Source organism: Perognathus longimembris, chromosome 7 (assembly GCF_023159225.1).
Source record: "Perognathus longimembris pacificus isolate PPM17 chromosome 7, ASM2315922v1, whole genome shotgun sequence".
Classification (NCBI taxonomy): domain Eukaryota; kingdom Metazoa; phylum Chordata; class Mammalia; order Rodentia; family Heteromyidae; genus Perognathus; species Perognathus longimembris.
This window is the reverse complement of record NC_063167.1, coordinates 14,847,147-14,864,860: the sequence shown is the minus strand read 5'-3', so window position 1 is coordinate 14,864,860 and position 17,714 is coordinate 14,847,147. Positions and strand designations below refer to the sequence as shown.

Sequence of the window (17,714 nt, the reverse complement as noted above, 5' to 3'; positions counted from 1 at the left end):
CTCCGCCTGTAAGTGGCTGGGGTTGCTGCACAAGGTCGGGGCTTTAGGTGTCCCCGAAACCGGGCTCACAGGCCACCTTCGGGCCTCCCACCCTGGCTAGAGAGCACTTCTCTGCTTCCGCCGCTGGCCCGGTGTGACCAGTGACGAGAAGAATTAACTGGAACCCGATTAACCTTTACGCGGGGCCGGTTATAATGCACACGGAACAAGCTTCCCTTCACCCCGTTTAACCTCAGCGGCCTGCAAAGCGGATATTGTCACCCGGCTCTGTGACCAGGAGGGCTCCAGGGGCGTGACTGGGGTCCCAGGACATCCTGGACTCAGCCTCAACAGGATGCTGTGCCTCCCCCACCCCCCACCCCCGCTCCCCCTTGGCCCCTTTTATCCTGTCCCCTCCCACTCTCCCTGCTACCCTTCTCCCTGGGCCCATGTGCAGTGTGAGTACTGTTCGTTTCAGTGTTTGGTAGCTTCTTCCCTCTGCCCCTCACACCTGTGCCAAGTCCTCACAAGGTACCGTCTTGTGGAACCCGACGGGCCATGTTCCCTGGAGGAAACCCAAGCAAACATACACTAGCAAATGGAAAGGAAGCACATAGGGAGGGTGACAGCAAGCCCGCAGCCTCGCTGGTTTGGAAGAGGTTAGGACAAGACAGCCATGTGGACTGGAGATGCTAAGGCCAGAAAGGTAGAAATAAGAGAGGAGGATGGTGGACAGGATCACAAAGATAAAGCTAAGGGCATCTACTGATGGGCGACCTGGAAATGGTCCTCAATGGGGAGTCCATGGGCGTGAGACCTGGCAGAGGGATCCCGGAGAGGGCACGGTGGCCTGCTGAATTCAGGGCGTAGATGGCAAGCTGAATAGTACTATGACTGCACAGGATCTACCAACTCAACAATGAGCAATTTGAGAACCAGAGGGCAGGAATGGAATCTTCCAGTCCTTCCTCTTTCCCCCAAGTGTCCAGCGAGGTGATGGGCATGACAAATGCTTGTGATGAATGAACTGGACGCCGGTTCACCTTTCCACCACGCCTTCCCCTTCCTCATCACTGGGAGTGTGGGTTACAGGCTGATAGGAAGAGAGAGTGAAAAGGAGCCCAGGTGGCTCAGTCCATTGAAACCCGAGCTAAGATCGATAAGCGTGTTGCTGTCCTAGAAAACTTAAGAGGAGCCAGTCAGCCGATGCCAGGGATCCTGAGCCAGCACAGCTTGGGCCTGCTGGAGAATTTCCAGACAGGTAACTTCATGGCAGATTTTCATATTCTCATTTGTGTTGACGCAAGAGTCAGTATGCAGAAGCATCCTTCTTAGGCTTGTGCCAGAGGCAATAGAGGTAGAGGAAGATCACTCCCTCCCATTCATGAGTTGCTGCTAGAGTACAATGCAAAGTGGCTTCTTTTGGAAAACCTTCAGTGCATCAGTCTAAATGCATATCTCATTCCGATGTATGTGCCCGTGAGAAAATGTAGGCAAATGTCCACCAAAAGAAAAGAGGTCGTGGCACAAGAATGCTTGACAGCTTTATTCATTCATAACATCCTCAAGTTGGAAATAACCAAAACATCCATCAATAGAATGATAAATAATGACATATTCAAACAGTGGAAGATTAAGTTGTATTGAAGAAGGAACAGCCAGGTACAGTGGCTCTGACTTGTAATCTCACAGACTTGGAGGTGGAGATTCAAGGTTAGCCTGGGCAAAAAAGTTAGTGAGACCCCCATCTCAACAGATAGCTGGGGGTAGGATGGGGGTGACCACAGGGCAGTAACATCTGCATTGTGTCATTTCACGAGTGTCCTACACACTCAGACAGCTCTGGGCCTTTTCTCCAGTTACAAGTCTCAGGGTTTTAAAAAATAGTCAATGTGGGGCTGGGGATATAGCCTAGTGGCAAGAGTGCCTGCCTCGGATACACGAGGCCCTAGGTTCGATTCCCCAGCACCACATATACAGAAAACGGCCAGAAGGGGCGCTGTGGCTCAAGTGGCAGAGTGCTAGCCTTGAGCGGGAAGAAGCCAGGGACAGTGCTCAGGCCCTGAGTCCAAGGCCCAGGACTGGCCAAAAAAACAAACAAACAAAACAAAAAAAAAAAACAAAAAAAAATAGTCAATGTACCTCTTTTCCTTCCTTCCTTCCTTCCTTCCTTCCTTCCTTCCTTCCTTCCTTCCTTCCTTCCTTCCTTCCTTCCTTCCCCTCTCCCTCCCTCCTTTACTTCTTGCCTTCTCTGTCACTTGTTTTAATCGAATGCACACCAGCAAGCTTTAGGAATTTGTTCTCTTTCAGTGTGGTTATTTCATAAAAATAAGAAGTGTGTGTGTGTGTGTGTGTGTGTGTGTGTGTGTCTGTCCTGGGGCTTGAACTCAGGGCCTAGACACTGTCTCTGAGCTTTTTAGTTCAAGGCTAGTGCTTTACCACTTGAGCCATAGCTCTACTTCTGGATGTTTTTGTTGTGTTTGTTTTTAGGTCTGAGACCAGGGCTTGAATTTTGTCCTTGACACTTTTGCTCATTGGCTGGTGATCTACCAAATGATCCATGCCCCCAACCTTATTGTTATTGTTATTATAAAGGTGATATACAGAAGGGTTACCAGTTCATGTGTCAGATAATGAGTACATTTCTTCTTTTTTTTTCTTTTTGGCCAGTCCTGGGGCTTGGACTCAGGGCCTGAGCACTGTCCCTGGCTTCTTTTTGCTCAAGGCTAGCACTCTGCCACTTGAGCCACAGCGTCACTTCTGGCCATTTTCTATATATGTGGTGCTGGGGAATTGAACCCAGGGCCTCATGTATATGAGACTAGCACTCTTGCCACTAGGCCATATCCCCAGCCCCTCTTTCTTCTTTTTCTGATAATATACAAGAAAGTTAAACAAGGATAATCTAATACTTGCTCCACCAGATACTAAAACATATTGCAAGCTGGATGTTGGTGACTCAGGTCTGTCATTCTAGCTACTTGGGAGTCTAAAAACAAGAAAACCACTGTTCTAGGCCAACCAAGGCAGAGAAGTCTCTGAGACTCCATCTCAACAGAAAGAAGTGAGGTGTAGCGGTGTGTACCTGTCATCCTAACAATACAGGGAAGGAGAAAACAGGCAGAATGTTGTCCCTGGGTATATCTGGGCAGGAAGCAAGACATTATCTTAAAAATAACCAGTACAAGTTAAGTGTTGGTCCTCTGAGCCAACTATATCCTCGCTAGCCAATAGGTTGAGATCTCAGGATCATGGTTTGAAGCCAGCCCAGGCAGAAATGTCTGAAACTTTTTTTTTTTGCCAGACCTGGGCCTTGACCTCAGGGCCTGAGCACTGTCTCTGGCCTCTTTTTGCTCAAGGCTAGCATTCTATCACTTGAGCCACAGGTCCACTTTCTGGCTTTTTCTATAAATGGGGTGCTGAGGAATGGAACCCAGGGCTTCATGTATATGAGGTGAGCACTCTACCACTAGGCTACAGTCCCAGCCCCAGAAATGTCTGAAATTCTTTATCTCCAATTATCTAGCAAAAAGCTAGAAGTAAAGTTGTGGCTCAAGTGGTAGAGCACCAGACTTGAGCAAAAGAAAGCCAGGGAACAAAAGAAAGCTAAGGAACAGTATCCAGGTCCTGAGTTCAAGCTTCAGTATCAGCACAAAAAACAACCCCCTCTTCCCCAAACTAAACAGCCATCAGAGCTTAGCAGCAAAGCACCTACTGGGCAAGTGTGCAGCCCTGATTGAAACCCCTGTATCACCTGCCCCTCCCCCGCCCAATACCCTTCTACATTGTAAAGCCTCAATATTTTAAGTGTTACTGGTGAATAAATGATGGACAGATGATGACAAATGGAGCATCACCATGGAGGAAGAGCTCAGTGCCATTCACAAGGTGAGAGGTGCCTGTGACTGAAACACAGGAAGATGTCTGCTAACCACAAAATTGTGCATTCCAGGCACCTGTGTTATAGACAAACAGGCTTTAGAAGTGTACAGCAGGGGCTCTCTGGCTTTGTTAATTAAATAGTAAGCTGGGTGCCAGTGGCCCTCACGCCTGTAATCCTAGCTACTCAAGAGGCTGAGATGTGAGGATCGTGGTTCAAAGCAGCTTGGGTAGAAAAGTCCATGAGACTCTTCCAATTAAGCAGCAAAAAGCTGGACAAGAGGTGTGGCTCAAATGGGAGAGCAATACCCTTGAGCAAAGTATCCAAGCAAGAGTGAGAAGCCCTGAGTTCGAGTCCCAATACCAGCACAAAAATATTTCCAAACCAAGAATTTAAAATCCCCATCTGTGCATTGTTCTAGCCCAGTCTAGGCACAATGGCTCTCAGACAGTCCCACATCACAGCTGTGTTTAAATCGTGTGGCCTGAATGCGCCCTGCCCTTACTGTGGGGGAAATCTGCCTTCCCTGGGAAAGTTATGGAAACCCAAGCCAAGGAGAGCATGCGCTGTATGTTTTAACCCTCAGTGAAAACTAGAGATATGTTGAAAGGTGTCATGTCTGTTGCAGAAGTTGGGTGAGGTTCTGGGGAAAATGAGTCAAGGGTCCACAGTGCTTGAGATGAAGAAAATGAAATAAGATCTAGGGTTTTTGTTGCTTTAGGATTTTTTTGTTTGGTGTGTATTTTTTGGTCGTGGGGTTTGAACTCCGGGACTGGGCACTGTCCCTGAGCTCTTCTGCTCAAGGCTAGTGCACTACTACTTTGAACCAACGTACCGCTTCCAGTTTACTTGTAGTTCACTGGAGATAAGTCTCACAGACTTTCTCGCCTGGGCTGGCTTTGAATTGTGATCCTCAGATCTCAGCCTCCTGAGTAGCCAGGATTACAGGCGTGAGCCCCCAGTGCCTGGCAAGATCTAGTTTTCGATGAGCCATGTGAATGCATAGCCATTCCTGTGACAGTAATGTCGCCTACTCAGTGGGTTATGAATGATCTGTCCTGCTGTATGTATGTACAGCACAGGTGAACTCGAGTAATTTTAGAGTGATGAACTCTGTGCATCCCAAACATTTGTGGGTTTTCCTCAGTGGTCTCTTTGGGTCCATATGTACTCATGAATACTGAGGGTTTACTGTTATTTACAAATGAATAAAGTTTAAATAAAACAAGAAGCCAATGCTTCAATGTGGTACAATGTCCTGGGGGATTGTGGTCATAGTTGCAGGGTTTTGCATCTACTAACTCATCTGACTTTTTTGTTTTTTCTTTTTTTTTTTTTGGTGGTGCTGGAGTTTGAACTCAGAGCTTTGAGTTTGAGCCAAGCCCTAGCCCCATTTTTGCTTTTAGCTATTTTTCAGGTAATGTCTCTTGTTTTTGCCCAGGGCTGATCTCAGACCTCAATCCTCCTATCTAGGGCCTCCTAAGGTGCTGGATGACAGGTTCATGCTACAGTATTCAATTTACTGGTTGAGAGAGAGCTCACTAACCTTTTTCTGGGTCTGGCCTTGAATCCCATCCTTCCCATTCCGGATTCCCAAGTAGCTGGGATCATAGAGGTATGCCAATGCACTCAGCTCATCTGGCCTCTATAATAACCCTTAGGTGGTTACTAATATTCCTGTTTCACAGGCAAGGTACGGAGAGGTTAAATAGCTTGCCACGTGCCACCCAGCTTATCGGCTATATAGTCAGAATGTGCTTTTAGCCACTGCAGGAGAAACAAAAATAAATGTTCAATTCATCCTAGCCCTAATACAACAACCACTCACTCTGTGTGGCAGCTGCCACAGCCGGCAGTACAAACATGAGGATGTTTCCATCATCACAGAAAATCCAGCAAGAAGCACTGTTCTAGGTAACGGTCCTCTAGATCTAATGTTCTCCATAGCTAGTATTTTTAGTGCATTCTAGAAAAACAGTAGCCAAACAGAAGACTCGCACTCAACCAGTGCCACATGGATAGATTTTAATTAAATACCACTTCACAACGTTATTTGCACACACTTTTGAAAAATAAGACATGCCATATTAGTTGTGATGTCCACAAAATAGAAGTATCCACACAGAATATGCTCTAAAGTGACTTCGTTTACACAGCTTCTCAGGGAAATACACAAACCACTCTTGCCTGTCGCCTGTGTTGGGCCAGATGTGGAGTTCACCAAGCTGCAGGGCTGGCATGGCCAATGCCCACCGAGTTCCGGGCCACATGGTGTCCTGAAGCTGGCTGATTCTGCTGGGAGAGCAATGGTGACACCAGGCCTCCTCTCCTTATTCAAGTCCACACGGAGCTCCTCTTCCCCGAGTAGCCCATAGCTTAAAGGAGGGCATCAGGGTGCAGCTTGGGGGTGGGGTGGGGGGAGGGCCCTGGCCCTGTCTGCACTGATTCTAATGTCGAATCTGAAAACTCAGAATCTTTGGATATAAAACAGGAGCTGCTGGGGTGGGAGGAAGACTAGAGGACAATTAAAAGTTGAACCCAAGTTTGATGACTCAGAGGTGGAGACTTTCCATTTTATGTTGCTTGAAGTGTTCAAGGAGGCTTGGGTACCAGGGCCAGGAGGGAAAAGAATCAGGGCTGTGGGTGTGTGACACGCCCCTTCCATCATCCTAGCAGCTAGTGCCATCTTGTCATGAGTTAGACCATCCATGTACCCAGGGGGACAAAGGCCAGGAACACGGAGCCAGTCTGAACTCTGCGGGTCTAGCTCTCAGCTATTCTTTGGCTGCCCTAGAGACCTGCCCAGCCTCCACTCTGGGGGCTGTCACCCAGCCTTCTGCTCAGCTCTCGGTGGCACAGCTGCAGGATGATACCTCTGCCCCAACCTGCAGGCAGGTGAGTGGCCCTATCTCAGTGGCAGTTCCTGGTTGCTGTTGATCTGCAGCATACCTGAAGTCACAGAGCAGAGTGAGGCTACCCACTCACTCAGTTCAGGACAGGGGATGCCCAAAACCACGTGCCACAGCAACCAAGGAAAGGAAGGGGTCCAGGAAGGCTTCGAGCATAAATTGTCCCATCACTACTTCCGGCCTCCTGGGTTGACACAGCTAAAATGTCCCTGCTGGTCTTCTCTTTGCCCACTCTCCCCTCTCTTCAGTCTCAGGAAAAAGAAAAACACCAGGGAAGTAAGTATTTGAATAGCAGCAACACCTGATTCAACCCTAGGCTTGGAAATTGACCTTGAGAGGTGCCTCATTTCTTCCTCCATACAGATCAAGGGCTCTAATAGGGGCTGATCCTGCTGGCTCTTCCTCATGAACCATGAGGACTCCCATGCCCCCTATGCCCCACTTTAAACCCTGCCAGGTATTTAAGCCATTCTGTGATTTGACTTCCACCACTTTTTCTGCCCTATCTCAGTGCCTTTTCTACTACTGGTGCTGTTGCTGCTGCTGCTGCTGCTGCTGCTGCTGTGTGTGTGTGTGTGTGTGTGTGTGAGAGAGAGAGAGAGAGAGAGAGAGAGAGACAGAGACTCAGAGAGAGATCACCCTATTCTCTGTTTTGCCCAAATCTTCACGCTTGCCAATGTCTATGAATGGGCTCAGAGTCCAGCCTTTGGCAGGACCCCCTTGGCTGTCTTTTTCTTCACTCTTACACTTCACACCTACGGTAGCCCACCCTGCAGGAGATTTCTGGGTATCTGTACCTCCCCTGGAGCTAGGGATCTATGTTAGGTTTGTAGTTTCATCCTCCAGTTTCTTAACACACAGGAATAAATGATACCCATCCTAAGAGGAGCAATCTCACTGTCCATTGCATTCTTAGGCAATGGGGGACACAATACAGATGTGGTTAAGAGAAAATACAGAAGTGGGCATCACAGGTAGCGGATGGGAGAGTTCTGGAGTCAGGTAAGGAGTCAGCATCGAATGCAAGGCATGGAGATCAGTGATGCGCCAACACTGGTCTGTTAACACTGTGCCCAGCCTAGTCTTATACAGGCCACCTAGGGAAGCCATGGGCGTGGCTCTGAGGAGTCCCATCTGGGTGGAGAAATGCCACAGGTCCCAAGGGGCTGTTTGACCTGGCCAGAGGACCCAGAGAGGACATGGAATAGGGGATTCTAACTTTCTGGCAGGGTGGGTGGGCCCCTTGGAGTTTAGGTGGCCATCTTTTTCCTTTAGTAGGATTCTGACTGGGGTGTGACCTTGGCATTCCTGCTAGTTAAGAATGCAGATTTCTAGGCCACACACCAGTCCTCCTAAGCCTCATCTCTACAGTTGAGGTGAGAAATCTGCATTCTAAATAAATTCCCGGGGCGGGAGGGGGGGGGGACTATATGTATAAAGTTTGCAAATCTTTACCTGCCATCCCCCAAAATATACAGTCAGCCTAGGGGGAGACAAGGCTGGGCACAGCCACGAAGATGGCGGCGGTGCCCACATGTGCGCCAGTGTTGGAGCTGAGGATGTCGACAATCCCTGCTGACTGAACCAATGGCTCAAATTTGGTTTACATAGATGTACAAAGGGGACGCTCAAGGAGGGGTGGGAAGTGAGTGGGCTGTTTCTGAAACAAGCACCCCAGCCTCTTCCCAAAAGAAAATGTGACTCATCACAAAGCCGGAATGGACAGAATGGACAGAAAGGCCAGACACGGTGGCACACACCTGTAATGTCAGCACTCAGGAGGCTGAGACAGGAGGATCTTCAGTTTGAGGCCAGCCTCAGCCACACAGAGTGCTCCAGGTCAGCATGAGAGAGACCCTATCTTCAAAACAAAAAATTAAAAAATAGAGAAATGGACAAGATGGAAAGGGCCTTGGCTCCCTGTAGGGGTGAGGCATTAGTTCCCTGCTCCTCTCTCTCTTATTCTTCCCTCCTTTCGGGGAGGGGAGCAAAACAAGTAGTTCTCACAGGGCTAGAGCCAAGTTAATTTTCAGGGTAGATCCAATATGAACACACTGCGCATGTCTTCCCCGGGCTGCAGATACTCACTGCCAAGCAGCAGTAACTGCACGTCCCACGCAGGGTTGGCCCACTGTGCCACGCGAAGGGGGACAAAGATGCCATGAATGCGGGATCATGGAGGACACCGGAAGAGACAGGCATGCACATGAGGTGGAGGAAGGTGACAGTGGAGGTCTGCAGCCTTCCTCTGGGGTTGAAGGCTCTCTACCTGGCCGCAGCTCTCAAGGCTTTGGCAACCTTTGGTCACTGCCTTGGGGAGGTCCAGCAACCTCAGCAACCACACAGCTTCAAATCCCATTGGGTCGGGAACCAGGCTGAGGCCGAATGCTGCAATGCCCGCCACTTTCAGACTGCCTTCCCCCTGCCCATTTGAAATTCCAAGACCAACTTAACACATCTTTTGCCAGGGACAAAGATTTCCCAAGGCCTCCTTCCATGGAGTTCTTGGTTTAAAAACCTAAGACTTGAAAGGCAAGTTTAAAGGTCAAGAATGAAGGGGAAACCCGCTGTTGGCCTGGCCCCGCTAGTTAGAAACTGAGGGAAGGGGAGCTGGGTTCGTGGTGGTTCATTCCTTCTTGGTGTGTTCCAGGACCCGGTAGGGAACAGGGGTGTTCCTGGAGCCATGTTCTTCTTGCATAACTGGCAGTGTGGCAGGAGCGTAGATCTCAGAAATGCTGTCATTGTTTTCCAGGGCCCCATAGGAAAAAGAAGCTTTGAGTTCAGGCTGGACAGTCATCCCTTTGTCGTGCATGCTTTGCATACCTGAAATGAAATCAATTTCCCAATGGGTCATCACCTGTTAAAGAGAGCTAAGAGACTACACTTTCCTCTATTTTGTCACGGGCCAATCAGAGCTCGGGGGCTGATCACGTGCACTGTCAATTTCCTGGATGCTTCAGATTGAAAAGAGAACATCTATATTTCCTGGAAATTTGACTGTTGCTAAGCAACAGGGATACATCTTCAGGAGATAGGCACGCAGACCAGTCAGAATGAAATGGGAATATGTGTTTGGACCCCTGGGTAGAATGGAAGGGGCATTGTGCTTTGGGATGTGGTAGATGCCAGTGCTTTACTGTGGAATAACTCAGGATCTGAAAGGCTTATGCTGTGGAGGAAGGAAGGGAGGAAGGTGACTTCTGCAGTATCTCTGGTCCACCTTTGGGTGACGTGTGATCTGGCTCATGCCTTCACCAAGGAGGAAAATGAAGCAGCTGGAGAGTAACATGGCTGACATCACCCAGTGTGGGCCATTCCAGGGCTCTACTTCTGGAAGCTTAAACTCTGCACCCTGAAGACTTAACTGGAATGCCTCTTCACACACTTGCACTCAATCGCCAAGCTAACCTTTCACTACCATCCCTGTTTTCTGGTTAAGAAAACAGAGATTCAGAGCCGGGAGCTAGTGGCTCATTCCTGGAAAATCCTAGTTACTCAGAAAGTCAGGGATAGGGTCTATGCCCTAAGTTTAAGCCACAGGACTGGCAAAAAAAAAAGAGAGAGATTCAGAAGGGCTGAGGGCGCAGCCCAGTGGCAGAGTGCTTGCCTACATGTACCTGGCCCCTGGTTCCCTCCCCAGTAACACTAACAAAAATGAAAACAAAACCCCCCCCAAACCAACCAACCAGATGAAACTCCTCAGAGATTCAGAGGGGGCTCAGGTCACACAGTAGAGACAGCTGGGGCCCAATGCCAGAGTCTGAGCTCTCATGCCCGCTGCAAGGGGGTGGGAAGATCCATTCGGGAAGGCCCCTTGCCTCCATGTGGCACAAGACTCAGCTGGTGGTTATTTGAAGGTCACAATGTGTCTGTGGAGCTGGGCACTGTGGCTCACTCCTGTAATCCTTGCTACTCAGGAGGCTGAGATCTGAGGATTGCAGTTCAAAGTCAGCCAAGGCAGGCAGGAAAGTCCATAGGACTCTTATCAACAATTAGCCACCAAAAAGTTGGAAGTGAAGCTGTGGCTCAAGTGGTAGAGTGCTAGTCTTGAGCCAAAAAGCTCAGGAACAGAGCCCAGGCCCTGAGTTCAGAAGTGTATAGTTGAACTTGGGTGTGGCTTAAGTGGTAGAGGGTCTGCCTAAAAAGGGCGGGGGCTGAGTTCAAATCTCAGTACCACACACACACACACCACACGTACACCACTGTATGTGGTTAAGAATTTGAGGGTGGGTATAGGAGACAAGAGGGAAGAGATGATGACCAAGTTTTATAATTGTTTTCAGCACTTTCTGGCCAAAGACTGCTAAGAATATTCTAGAGCCTGTAGGAGGTGGAGTTCCCAGCTCATTGAAACAACATAGAGCCCTTGGAGCCATAGGAAACATGATGAGGGGTGTGTGAAGGACTTAGGATGGGATTTGGGGTTGGTTTGTGATGTGGGAGAGGGCTCAGCGAGGTGAGGCTCTGCTTTGGATTTGATGCTGTCAGAAAGGAAGGATTCTTCTGTATCTGGATCTTTTGTTTCTGCCAGCACTGGGGCTTGAACTTAGGACCTTAAGCTCTTACTTGGCTATTTTGTTCACAGCTGGAACTTGACCATTTAAGCCATGCTTCCAGTCCAGATTTTGGTGGTTAACTGGAGATAAGTCTCTTTTCAGTTTGTCTGCCCAGACCAGCTTTGAATCTTGATTCTCAGATCTCAGCCTCCCGAGTAGCTAGGATCATAGACATGAGCCACTGTGCCTTGTTGGTTGGTACCTGGGATCCTAACAGTCTTTCTCTAGAAGATTCAACAGAGCATCAAGCTGAGGCTGAAAAAGCAGCAGCCAATACCACATAAGCCAAGATGGGGGATGGCTGCTCTTTCTTGTGGCTTGGACAACACTCAGGCTTGATCTGTGTCCAGCCCTGACACAGAATGGCCCTGTGTGTGTGGTGAACCATCTCAGTCAGAGCGGCCTTGCTTGCCGTTAGGGTTCTGTGAAATGGTTCAAATGGTTCCACTCGGATGGAGAACAGCAGAGGCAGCAAGGGCCAGGCAGCTCCTGGAGATGGATGGGGAGGCTACTTTTTCCCTTGCTTGTGTTTAAAAAGGTTTGGGGGGCTCCAGACATAAGCCTCAGTTGCTGCATGTGAATTTGGGGACTCTGAAGACCTCATGAAAAGCAGCTACTGGTCGGTCATGGTGATACCAATGTAGGTAGACACTAGCCAGTTCAGGCGTGACCAGGGAAACCAAAGGGCTGCAAAAGTGCTCTCAGCTCAGAGCCCAACAGTTTTCTTCTGCACGTGCTGCCTGGCACCAGGTTGGACAGATAGATATTTGTTCTGTTTTTTGTTTTTTTAAGCAAAAAGGAAGTGCAATCATATTTAACCAGGCATCTACCAGATCCCAGACACTGTGCAAGAGACCTTTACAAACGCCCCTGAAAGAAGGAATTACAATTTAGGATGAGGGTGAGTGGCCTTGGGAGGTCGCACAGCGAGCAGGTGGCAGAGCTGGGATTTGAACCCAGGTCATCTGAACTCCAAGTCCACGCACTCTCTTCCCAGTACAGGATACCTATTTACTGAGAAGTGTCCTGATAACCACCACCACCACCGGGCAGGGCCTCTAGATTTCTAGATGTCCTTTCCCACTGGTCCGAAAGTACAACAAGAAAACCAAGAGCCACACTCACAAACAGGCCACAGCATGTTGGTGTCTAAGATTACCTGAGGTTACCTTCTATTTGCCACTAGGAAACAGGTCTGTATATATGGTCTGGACATATATACAGATACTTGTATAGATACACACAGTTGATAAACACACACAAAAGCACATATACGTACACATACTTGCACACACAGAGTTGACACCTCACCTATCTGGAATTCAGTTTATCCAGCGCCCTCATCTATCCGGAACACAGCCGAGAAACAAGGAAGTAAGCAGAAAAGGCATCTCAGCAGCCAGATTAGATGTTCAGACGACGTCCATGCACTAAAGCCCAGGCCCTGTAACTCCTAGGCCAAGCCTCATCTGTGTTGGGTTTATCCAGCATTTGAATAAACTGGGCCAAATGAAAAGATATAGGAGCTGCTACATTCAGGCAGGCTGCTCACAGCAAGGTCAGACAACCGCTTACTGGCACAAGATGAGGAGGAGAGACTATAAAAAAGGGGACAATAAGCTACTATTTTGGGGACCATTTAATACGAGAGCACCTTGGTCCACCCCAAGAGCACGCTTGCCTCATGCCACACGGCAGTCACGAGCTGCTCTTGTCTAGTCTTGAGTCCTGGCACGACTGTGTCATCCATGAACTCATAATTTGAACTTTAGGTAGTATTGATGAAGACCGAGTGACTGTATTTTGGCGAGAGTTCTGTCTGTAGAACTGACCTTGGCAGAACCCGCTGGGGGCTGGCCTGGTCTTTCGTGATCTGCATCCTTTTTATTTATTTTTTAATTTTTTTGGTCCATTGTGGGGCTTGAACTCAGTACCTGAACTCTTTTGCTCAAGGCTAACGTGCTACCACTTAGAGCCACAGGGCTACTTCCGGCTTTCTGGTGGTTAATTGGAGATAAGCATCTCACAGACTTTCCTGCCTGGGCTGACTTCAAACTGCCATCTTCAGATGTCAGCCTCCTGAGTAGCTAGGATTACAGGCGTGAGCCACTAGCACTAGGCGTTTTGCAACCCTTTCAGGCTGGCCAGGCCTTCTCTAGTGGGACTAGTTTCCAGCCCCACACCTCATGGGGGCAGGCAGCTTTACATTTTTACTGTTACTGTTGGGGCCTAATGCATATGAGCTGGTGCTCTTCAGTGTGAACTCTTGGCTTCCTGGATAATTAGAACAAACCACTCCCTTGGTGGGATCGGGGAGTGAGGTTATCTTGTTTGAATTACACGCACTGCACCAGATGAATGGAGTTTTCCATCTGCAGCCACTCCACCTGCTGGGAGATTACAGCACATCCAGCGTGAACCAGGATGTTCTTTAAAAGATCCTGAAACCGCCATGGGAACTGGCAAGAGGTGCTCAAAACCAACTGAGGTGCCTCAACCATCGCCTCCTCTTTTGCACAATGAGATTCATAAACAAGAAAAAGGACAGGGAGAGAGACCGGATCACACCACAGCAGCGAGGCACATCTTTCCCACACCACACCCCGCCCCCTGTCTCCATGACAACCGGAAGCCGCAGTCACTGTACTTGCGCTGCCAGCAGGGCATGGTGGGGTTTTAACATTACCTGGCATGGCGTCCATGGAAATATAGGGCTCAAATGGAATGGCCTTCTTCCTGTTCCGTGTGATCAGGAAGACACCCAAGAAGGCGATGAGACACCTGAGATATAGAAGGGGATGGGAGGAAAAGAAGTAAGGCCAGGAAGGGGGGAGGGGAATTTGCAGCCACAGGTCGAAAGGGACAAGTGAAAAAATAGGGTTTGGGGCAGCCCTGAGACACTGCAGGGCCTGAGGCCCTGAGGGCCTGAGGTGGTGGACACCACGGGGTAACAGGCCCCACCTGCCTGCGGTCCCCAGCCCTGTGAGCAGAATGTGCTAGATTCTGAGGTGAAGCTCTTGGAGTTCTTTCACATCTACTCCGCCAGTGTTTTCAACATCACCTTGAAAAATGTTTGATTTTAATTAAAAAAGAATATATTTTAAAGTCAGGTAATGGTGGCCTACAACTATAATTATAGCTATTTCAGAAGGCTGAGATCTGGGGGATTGAGGTTTGAAGCCAGGCTGGGCAGAAAAATCCAAAAGATTCCCTATTGTGATGAATCAGCAAAAAGACTGGACTGGAGGCCTGGCTCAAGAGGTAGAGGAAGGTAAATAAGTTTGAAGTCCTGAGTTCAAGCTCCAATATAAGCAGCAAAATAACGAAATAAATTCAATCACTGCAGAAGTATAGAAAAGTAAACATTGAAAAGTCCCCATCCACTTCTTCTTTCAGATTATTTTTTTATTTGTCTTATAACTTATATAAACAAACATCCAAAAACTGAGATATAATTTGTATGTAATAAAATGTAAAAAATCTCTGGGTACTGATGGCTCATGTCTGTAATTCTAAGCTACTCAGGAGGCTGAGATCTGAGGATTGTGGTTCAAAGCCAGCCCAGACAGAAAAGTCTGTGAGACACTTATTGCCAATAAGCTAAAAAAATAAAAATAAATAAAAGCTAGAAGTGGAGGTGTGGCCCAAGTGGTAAAGCATTAGTGTTGAGCAAGGAACTCAAAGATAGCACCGAGGACCTGAGTTCAAAGGTCAGGACTGGCACACACACACACACAAACTAAAAGTGAAAATCTTTTTTTTTTTTTTTTTGGCCAGTCCTGGGCCTTGGACTCAGGGCCTGAGCACTGTCCCTGGCTTCTTCCCGCTCAAGGCTAGCACTCTGCCACTTGAGCCACAGCGCCGCTTCTGGCCATTTTCTGTATATGTGGTGCTGGGGAATTGAACCTAGGGCCTCGTGTATCTGAGGCAGGCACTCTTGCCACTAGGCTATATCCCCAGCCCCAAAAGTGAAAATCTTAAGTGCATATCTGAATACATTTGGCTTGTGTTTCCACTTTTGTAACCACCTCCTTGGAAGGTTGTCTGTGTTGTGTCCTAATTGATGCCAGGCTACCCCAGGAGGGTGGCCCACCTGGGCACTGTCTGAGCTCTTCAGTTCAAGGCTAGAGCTCTACCATTTGAGACACACTGCCACTTCCGGTTTTCTGGTGGTTAACTGGAGGTAAGAGTCTCATGGACTTTCCTGCCTGGGCTGGCTTTGAACCGAGATCCTAAGATCTCAGCCTCCTGGGTAGGTAGGATTACAGGCATGAGCCACAGGCGCCAACTGGTCTCCAATTTCCTTTTTTTTGGTCAGTCCTGGGGCTTGAACTCTGGGCTGGGGCGCCATCCCTGAGCTTTTTGCTCAAGGCTAACCCTCACTTTGAGCCACAGTGCCACTTTTGGCTTTCTGGTGGCTAAATGGTTTGTTTTTGCCAATCCTGGGGCCTGGACTCAGCGCCTGGGCACTGTCCCTGAGCTTCTTTTGCTTAAGGCTAGCACTCTACCACTTGAGCCACAGCGCCACTTCCGGCCTTTTCTGTGTATGTGGTGCTGAGGAATTGAACCTAGGGCTTCATGCATGTGAGGCAAGCACTCTACCACTAAGCCATCTTCCTGGTCCCAAGGCTAGCATTCTTATGAGCTACATTTTATGCAAGGGTACCTGTTGTGGTAGAGCCAGGGCTTTCCCATTGAGCTCAGGGTAGTTGATTAGTTTCTAACTGGTGTACAGAATCCATTGTTTGAATATTTTATTTTTTTCATTGTCCTATTGATTAGATACTTAGGTTGCTTCAAACTTGGGCCCATTATGCATAAATCTACTATAAATACGTGTGTCTGAGTCCTTTTGTCAGTTCATGCACTCATTTCTTTTGTGTAAGAATGCAGAAGTGGGATTTCTGGATCAGAGCATCAGCCACACTTTAGCAAATGCTCTGACTTTTCTCATTTAACAAATCCCAGACATGCTTCTGTTTCTACTATGGGCTGGCCTCTATTTTTCATGACATCAGTGTCCCACAGCTGATTTATCCTGCGTTCTACTTAAGGTTGATTCCGATCATTAATGTATGCAGCTGAGTTAAAGGTTCATAAATAACCTCATCCACGTGTCTTCGTGGTACCCTAAATGTTTTCTCAAGACAAATGATTCTAAGTAGGATTAATTGTAGTCAATTTAATGGAGATGCTCATTTAAGATTTTCACTCACACCGACAAATTGTTCCCTGCACGACCACACTGCAGACTGGAACGGGGTCTCCCTCATCCACGTGGGAACACTTATTCTTTGGTGTATATGAGATTATGGTGTCGTAGGTAGTGTGTCGACATGTGACGTTTTAGAAATGACAAGGAGATTAAAGCCTCAAGAGAGATGTGAGGCGGGAGCTCAATGCGTACCCCCGGGGACACAGCCCCCACTACCAGCTGCCACCCCTGGCAACACAGGGAGGGGCAACAGCTGGTGCTAATTCTCAGCACCAGTTCCTGGCCAGGGGGTGGGGGTGGGGGGGATGGGCGTGACTCACCCCAGGGCAAACATGCAGATGTGCAGCACATCCTCCCCGATGAAGTCCAGGTAAAAGATGGCGCCTGTGCAGCAAGGAACAGAAAAGGAGGTGGTGGTGGTGGTTTAAGGGGCTTCCTGGTCACTCACTCGTTCACTAGTCTCACCAGGCCTTGGCTACGCTCTTCCCCGCAGGGAACCACTGACCAAAAGTATCACGACAGTAGAACATGAGAAGGATGGGCTGAAAGCCACTTGGGGGTCACAGACAGGCCCCCACCATCACCTAGGGCCCCTCTTCTCTACGTCTTTATTTATTTATTTATTTAGGTCAGTTATGGGGCTTGAACTCAGGGTCTGGGTGCTATCCCCTTGCTCAAAGCTAGCACTCTATCACTTTCAGCCACAGCTCCACTTCCAGTTCTTCAGTGGTGGTTAACTGGAGATAAGAGTCTCAAGTTCTTTCTTGCCCAGGCTGGCTTTGAACCACGATCCTCATATCTCAGCCTTCAGAGTAGATAGGATTACAGGCGTGAGCCACTGGTGCCCCGCTTTCCTGATCAAGGCCTGGACCATGACTTCGCCCTCTCGCTGCTCCCAGCACAGCTCTTGGGCCAGGTGGCATGACTGTCCTTGATCCTGAGGATGAGAATGGGACACCACCACCTGAGTGAGCACTTGAGAGGCCTGCGTTCTGATCAAACTTCTACTCGGGAGATTTTCATTCATTGTCATTTAAGAAACAAGGTGGTAGGTGCCTGCAGCTCCAGCTGCTCTAGAGGCTGAGACAGGAGGCTCGCAGGAGCCCAGAAGTTCAAGTCCAGCCTGGGCAACATAGTGAGCTTCCATAAACAAATAGAGGGATAAATAAATAACC

At 48.6% G+C, this 17,714-nt stretch overlaps 1 protein-coding gene across 1 annotated transcript in view; it reads right to left on the bottom strand.

The window, feature by feature from the left end:
• Positions 1–5,867: 5,867 nt before the first annotated feature.
• Positions 5,868–17,714, bottom strand: part of Nipal3 (NIPA like domain containing 3) — a 35,233-nt gene continuing 23,386 nt past the window's right edge. The window contains exons 10-12 of the mRNA XM_048350519.1: positions 16,860–16,923; positions 14,011–14,105; positions 5,868–9,591 (exon numbers count right to left, since the gene is read on the bottom strand). Of these exons, the coding sequence (XP_048206476.1) occupies positions 9,395–9,591; positions 14,011–14,105; positions 16,860–16,923 (356 nt within the window). The 3' untranslated portion in view covers positions 5,868–9,394. The remainder of the gene's footprint in view (positions 9,592–14,010; positions 14,106–16,859; positions 16,924–17,714) is intronic.